Here is a 7,327-nt window from a genome sequence, read left to right as displayed (position 1 = left end):
GACAGACAGACAGACAGACAGACAGACAGACAGACAGACAGACAGACAGACAGACAGACAGACAGACAGACAGACAGACAGACAGACAGACAGACAGACAGACAGACAGACAGACAGTGTGTGAGTGTGTTAGAGAGAGAGAAAGACAGACAGACAGACAGACAGACAGACAGACAGACAGACAGACAGACAGACAGACAGACAGACAGACAGACAGACAGACGTTCTCCTACCTTGTTGTCTTTGAGGGTGGCAGCCAGACACACGACTCTCTCCCCAGTGCTGAGCCTGGTTCCCAGCCGTAAAAAAGGGCCCACGTACAGTAACCCTCAGAGAACCATCCATCCATCCATCGGCGGCTTGACTTGCCGAGTGTTGCTGCAGATGGAGGCTGACTGACGGCCGGGCCAGATGATGAGGGAGGAGAGAGAGAGAGAGAAGGAGGCACGGGGCCCATGCATGATGCATGTGGCACTTTGTACTGAGAGATAAATTGGTCCACTGATGTTACCAGATATACCAGAGCAACCTCCACACATCCTCCCCGCTCCATCCTCTAACCCAGTGGTTCTCAACCTTCTCCAGCCACGACCCCCCACCCCCCCCCATATTTGAACTGGGGACCCCCCACCCTGACAAGCACTTGGAATTGACGGAATACATTTAGTTTGACTCGGTTCAACAGATAAATATTGTAAAAATAGCCGATCTGTCGTGAGCATGTAGATCAGCTATTTGCACAATTTTTGCATCTTTCTTATATTATTTGACAAGTTGGCCAATGTTTGACCAGTTTTTATATAGTTTGTTGATTACTTTTGATGCAGTAATGGTCTTTTTTCTTTTCTTTTAGGTATTAAAAATGTCTGTCACTTCACTGTCTTCTGGGGACCCCCCCCCCCCCCAAATGTGGGGACCCACCTGGGGTTCCCGACCCACAGGTTGAGAACCACTGCTCTATCGGACAGCCGCCATTTAGACTAATGTAGCCATTACACAAACCCAAACAAACAGCCTTCTTCCGTCGTCACCTCTCTGATCACAAATTATTAGCCGAGAGCTGTCTAGGAAATATCAGAAGGAAATATAAACCGCCAAGGGTTTTCAGTTAATTAATAAACGAAATGACAAAATAGTTTTCCCCACCGTGTTTCATAACCAATACATAATTATTGGACACATTATGACAATGTATTAGGCTATATAATATTTTTCATATATATAATTTCTGACGCTGCCAATAAAGTGTTCACAGGTGGAATTCGTCACAATTAGGCCGACTCTCTGTTTTAAGCAAATATCACACAAAATATAACGTTTTCTTTGCTGAATCCAAAATTAATTTAGTTTAAATTAGCTTTGGAATGGAATTTACACATTAATCAAATGCTTTTATCTTGATTTTTCATAAGGCCTACAACAGACAAAAACAATATCATTTATTAATCCGGGTATTCTGCGGGTTAGGCTATAGCGAAAGCATTAATTATTTTTGATTAGGGCTTAAGCGTAATTATAAGTCATTACAATAGTGTCACAGTTCTTGGAATATTCAACTGCTAAGGCAAAAATGATTTTTTATTTTAACCACTTTAACCATTATTTTATACTTTGGCCATTCAAAAATAGCAGATATAGAAGCCCTGTCTATATTATTCGTCAATCTAGATATTTATTGCTGGTTGAAACGGTATATAGGCTAATCATAAATTAGGTGCTATAATTCACCGTTCATAAACGAATGACGGGAACAGACTTGATATATTTTCGGACAGAACTTTTTATTAAACATTATGAAAACAAGATTCTCAACAACATTCCATTTTAAACATGTGTATGTTTTCACTTTGTTGACACGTTCGGACATATTGTTGACACGGGACAATGTTGTTCCTCGAATAAATATAGAAATTAATATGTACAGATATACATAAACAGCACTGTGCAGAAGTCTCCTCCTCACCATCACGCCAAGTCTTTGCATTTGGCCCATTAAGACCGGTCTGTCATTTTAGACTTTAACCACTTTAACCTTATTTCATACTTTGGGCTATTCAAAAATAGCAGATCTACAAGCTCATAGCATGGCACCGAGTGCCCCTATGAGCTTGTAGATCTGCGATTTTTTGAAAAATCATGAAGATTTGTGCAAATCTTTGAATATGTATTTTTTCAAGCGAACGTTTGTAACTCAAATCTTTGCTGGAACTAAATATTTTTGAGATGGGGGTCCGCGGCCAAATACGTATCATTGTGTGTGGTCCTTAACATGAAGAAGATTGAGGAGAACCACTGATATTATAGTAACATAAGTGTTTCAGAAAACTGATAGAATCGGCCTCAGGGTCTTGGGTTAAATCCGAAACAAAAATAATACAATTGATAAGGAAATTAGAATGTTAGCCGATAAAATGCTGTTGAATAGCACCGACGTTAATGGCTTGATTGACAGATGATTGGCACGGTCAACATTTAGATTCACTAGTTTTTTGTATATAGGCCTAATTTGGGATTATTATTTTTGCTTTAGCTTTTATTTAAAAATCAAACCCATCAGTTAGGAGTCTAACAATCTGAAATTAATAATTCCTGTTGACATCATTGGAGGTATAGCCTACAACGTGATCTGATTAAATTGAGAACGAATTCCCTCATTTGATAACTTAATTGCGGTGGTGTTTTTTTTTTAAACAAACTTGTCATCTAATTTCTGCACAGGTTGCCATCCAACAGGTATAGCTATAGGCATGAATGAGCATCACATACTTCTGCACAATATTGCACATATATCTAGGCAGCAGATAACACACGAACCAGTTTTTTTCTTGTCAGAAATATGCATTATTGGGAGTTATTCCAAGACAGTATAAGCGCTATCAGAGACAGTCTCATTTGTTATCAATAACCAAGTATCCTCCTATCAGATAGAAGAGCTTTTAGACAGGCTCATACATGGTTGGCTAGGTGAAAGTAAAAAATAAATAAAAAATAATTAGAACAAAATGATATCCAAGTTTTTTTTTTTTATCATTAGGTTGGTGCATAGAGATTTAGCAGCGAATGCAGTCTTTGTCCTATTTATTTAAGTCATGGATTTACCTCATCGAATTGACAGATCAAAGGTCCTATCGGTACAAAACAAAAAATGTTCGCCCAATTTTGATCTCTTCTTATAGTGCAGTTATAGGCTTACCTCTGACATTACACGTTCAGTAAAAAGAGGATACCGTTAGACTATTTGCATGCTGTAACATACAAACATTGTATTAAGACGTTCTGATCAAGCAACAAAGGCGTTTGTAAATTGTTTTTTTTTTTTTCTTAAAAAGAGAGAGATAAGATAAAATAACACAGTAACTGTTCTCTACACATATGTACAGGTGGAAATAAATAAAGTCTAAAATCTTGGCTCAGTTTAATCTCTTTTTGTCGTTTCTCTTTTTTTGTTTTGTTTTGTTAAAACAATAGAAAATTGATTGAAAATAGCTGTAAGACGCATCCATTTTTCTATGTAGGCTAAATAGCAGATTGCTTGTCGATTCGCGCGTTCGTCTGCAGTCCTCGTACCTCTGGTGGATATATGGGGGGTGGGAGGGGGGGGGGGTTGCATACCCAGGCCTTAACTGATGGCAGAGGAGATGGGGAGTGAGGTGATGCGTTTAAGAGGAGAGAGGAGAGAACCATGGGCCATGCTTTCCATATGATGATGTGTCAGGGGCTTTGAGGAGATGACCGGAGGTCGGGGTTGTTGGGTACCATACATGTCCTGCATGCAGGGTTGCTAACAGGGACGGGAAGGGAACTATTAGGCTTGTTGTTGTTGCAGTAGTGGTTCGAAAAAAGCTTCCTGCTCCGCGTCACAGACAACACCGTCTTTCCTCCCAAAACAGTCCGGCGAAAGTGGTTCGTTTCTGGAGCGGAGAGAGCTAGAGACACATGATGAGAGAGAGAGAGGGGGGATTGTGTAGGCTATTGCTTCTCCCCCCGTGTCTGCTCGTTCCTTCTGTTTGTCCAGTCCAATCTGACTAAAATAAAAATGCATTCACCTCCAGTTGTTTTTTAAGACAGAAAAAAACCCTTTCTGATCAGATCGGCTAAGTTCAGTAAGACTTCGGTTTTCGACCAGTTTCCTTGTTCTGTTGAATCAGAGGAAAAACAAAAAACATATATTTTTTTATTTGACAAAGTAGCCTGCAGGCTATATTATTAAGTGATCCCTTGTCCAGATCAGAGGTCGTTGTGTAGGCTACAGATTCATCCAAACATCTTTAAGACTCACCACCATGCGCACAACGATTACCCATGTGCGCACTCTAAATGCTTATTTTGTTTAGACATGAAAGCATCGTTTCAATTCTGAGTTTTTTTAAATATACAATATAGTCTTTTTTTTGTCAAAGTAATAACTGTAAACAAAATGCAAACTGAGAAAATATAAATAATAGTTTAAAAAGGACATTTGAGGAGGGTGGGTGGGTTGGGATAGAACAGTGGTTCTCAACCTATTCAGGCTGTGTGACCCCCCAAAAATAATCATATTTGAACTGGGGACCCCCCCACCCTGACAAGCACTTGGAATTGTAGGAGTTGAAGCATTCAATTTTGTTTGACTCTGTTCCACAGATACATTTGTGAAAATAGCAGATCTACAAGCTCACAACGCCTGCAACGCGAGGCCTTGTGAGCTTGTAGATCTGCTATTTTCACAACGTTTGCCTCTTTCTTATATTATTTGACAATTTGGCCAATGTTTCACCTTCAATTGTCACTTCACTGTCATCTGGGGACCACCCAAAAAAAATCATGTGGGACCCCCTGGGGGGTCCCGACCCACAGGTTGAGAACCACTGGGATAGAAGAGTCTTTGCTGTACAAACGAGTCTCTCTCTCACATGAAGAAGTCCGTGTTGGCCTGTTTCCCGTGGCCCCCCGCGGACGGAGGATCTCTGCTGCCTGCCGGCCCGCCGCCGCTGTAGGTCCGGCTGGCCAGCTTCTCGTACTTCTCCTTGTAAAGGTCCCGCTCCTTGGCGAGACGCGCCACGTCCTGCTTCAGCTGCTCCACTTGGCTCTGCAGCGTGCACTTCTCAGACTCCAGCATGTGCCTCTGCTGCACACGCTTATAGCGGCAGGACTGCGCGTAGCCGCGGTTCTTCAGCGTGCGTCGCTTCTGCTTCAGGCGGATCACCTCCTCCTTGCTGAAGCCGCGCAGCTGCCGGTTGAGCTCCCGCACCGTCATGCTGACCAGCTGGTCGTCCGAGAAGCGGTCCTCGAGGCGGGCGTGGTGGCCGTGGTGGTGGTGATGGTGGTGGGCCTGGTGGTGGTGGGCCGCCGAGGCCGCGGACAGGTCCTCTCCGACGTACTGCTGCCCCCCGCGGAAGCCCTCGTAGGCCTGGTGGTGGTGATGGTGGTGGTGGGCGTTGCCGATGAGGGCCTCCACGGCGTCCTCGGGGGTCAAGTTGAGCGCCTCGGGGTTGATGTGGTGCTGATAGTTGGGGATCCAGTACAGGTCCTCGAGCTGCGGCTTCCCCGTGGCGTTCTGATTGTTGTTTCCGCCGTTGTTGTTGTTGCTGCCCACGCCGTTGGACATGTTCTGGTTGGGCTGGGCGCCCGGGCTGGGCGCGCAGAAGCTCGGCGAGGAAGGCACAGAGGAGCAGGGCGTGCTGATGGGGGTGGAGGAGAGGGAGCCGGGCGGCAGACGGTGACAGTAGCGGTCGGCCTCCGGTGGCTCCTTCTTCACCTCGAACTTCATCAGGTCGAAGTCGTTGACGTACTCGATGGCCAAGGGGCTGTTGGGCAGCTCGGCGCTCATGGCGAGGTCGGTTGCCATGTCAGTCCATGCGACCACTCCCGCCCTCACAGCCAAACCGACAGCGGGCTGCGGCCCCCTCGGATACAGACTGCGAAGAGGAAGACTCGACTGGACGGTGTATATATAGACACAACCACGGTGCGCTCAGGCTGCAGGACTGGTGGCGGTGGTGGGAAGGTGGGTGGGAGGAGAAAACTTGTGTTAGGGGGGCTGCTAGTCCTTAAAACAACTTCTATATATAGTGGCGTGAATTTACGTATGCATGTAAATGAACTTGTACACCTGCCAGCTCGCCTCCGTGCGTCTCCTCTTGTTGACAACTTCTCCCAGGTCAAATGCACGCTTTAATACCACGGGCGGCCGGGCCAGCTGTAACCGGAGCCTGGTGAATTTGGAGCCACCAACCTGTCTTGTCCTCGCTTCACCTCTGCGTCGATTCGCCTCCAGTGATTTACTGTGTGCCTGGAGGTTGGTTGGTCAAGTGAGATGAAAGATTCGCTTGGGCTTGCCTCTTCTTTCGCCCCCCCCCTCCCTCTCTGTCGTCAGTGTTATTTTCCAGTATGCTCCACTGTTTACAAGTCGCTCATATATACAGTCCCAGGGAGCAGAGGCTGAAGTTACCGCAGCACCAAGATCTGACTGCACGGCACCGACCAGGGGATTTAAAAAACTTTCAACGCAACGAGCTCTCTCAACCACAGACAGTTACAGAAACCACTGCACTGTATACAGGCTACGCGTGCGTAAAGATGTGCCAAAAGTCCCCGTTTTTTTTCTTAAAACGTTGAATCCGAAATGGAATGGCATATAGTGCTGCTGTTTAAAAGTTCATACGAATAAAAGGATGCAGATAAGTACAAACATACAGTCCTTCCGCGGAGGGACCGGAGAGAATGGGGTCCCGTGTCCAGATCTGTGCGCAAGCAGCAGCGGTGTCTACTCACGGGTCCGGTGGGTTTTAGCGACGATCCGATCCCCCCCTCCTCGCTCACCGGGGGCGCGTTGTTGACTTTTTTGCGTGCCCGTGTGTGCAGTATTAGGCTGCTACGTTTTATATGGAGATGGTGATAAATTCCACTTAATAGTTTTGTTCTGTATGGGGGGCCAGAGAGGAGAGAAAACGTTGACTTTAAAGCTTTGCTGCGCCGGTATACCACGCAGTGTCACTGAGGCGCTGGGAAAGGCAATGTGCACTTATATAAAGACGGCCGTTCTCACGACCCCTCCCACCCAGAGGTGCGACGGGCCAATGGGGAGGAGACGGCATGGCCGCGCATTTGCATGGCTTTCCAACACCTTAAAAATCCTCGGTGTTAATTTAAACCCCCCGAGACGAGAGTGCAAATTTAACCCTTACTGTAAAATCATTAGCGTTCATTTAAACTCCTAGGGCGGGGGGGGGGTCTTCAACAGGGGGTCCGGGACCCCTAGGGGGTCCTCAGAGTTACTACAGGAGGGCCGCCAAAATCTTTGTGATATATATATGTATATTTTACATTAACCACTTGAACCATAACA

General features: G+C 45.6%; 1 protein-coding gene across 1 annotated transcript; it reads right to left on the bottom strand.

The window, feature by feature from the left end:
* Window positions 1-4,656: 4,656 nt before the first annotated feature.
* mafaa (MAF bZIP transcription factor Aa) lies at window positions 4,657-6,835 on the bottom strand. The gene is made up of 2 exons (XM_080430289.1): window positions 6,092-6,835; window positions 4,657-5,966 (listed from the first exon to the last, which is right to left on the bottom strand). Exon 2 carries the CDS (start codon window positions 5,825-5,827, stop codon window positions 4,889-4,891), a length of 939 nt encoding a protein of 312 aa, XP_080286415.1. The 5' UTR covers window positions 5,828-5,966; window positions 6,092-6,835; the 3' UTR covers window positions 4,657-4,888.
* Window positions 6,836-7,327: the final 492 nt, after the last annotated feature.

Source organism: Gymnoscopelus braueri (genome assembly GCF_963280865.1).
Source record: "Gymnoscopelus braueri genome assembly, chromosome: 6".
Taxonomy (NCBI): domain Eukaryota; kingdom Metazoa; phylum Chordata; class Actinopteri; order Myctophiformes; family Myctophidae; genus Gymnoscopelus; species Gymnoscopelus braueri.
Note: the sequence above shows the minus strand (reverse complement) of the source record. Positions and strands in the feature narration are given on the sequence as shown.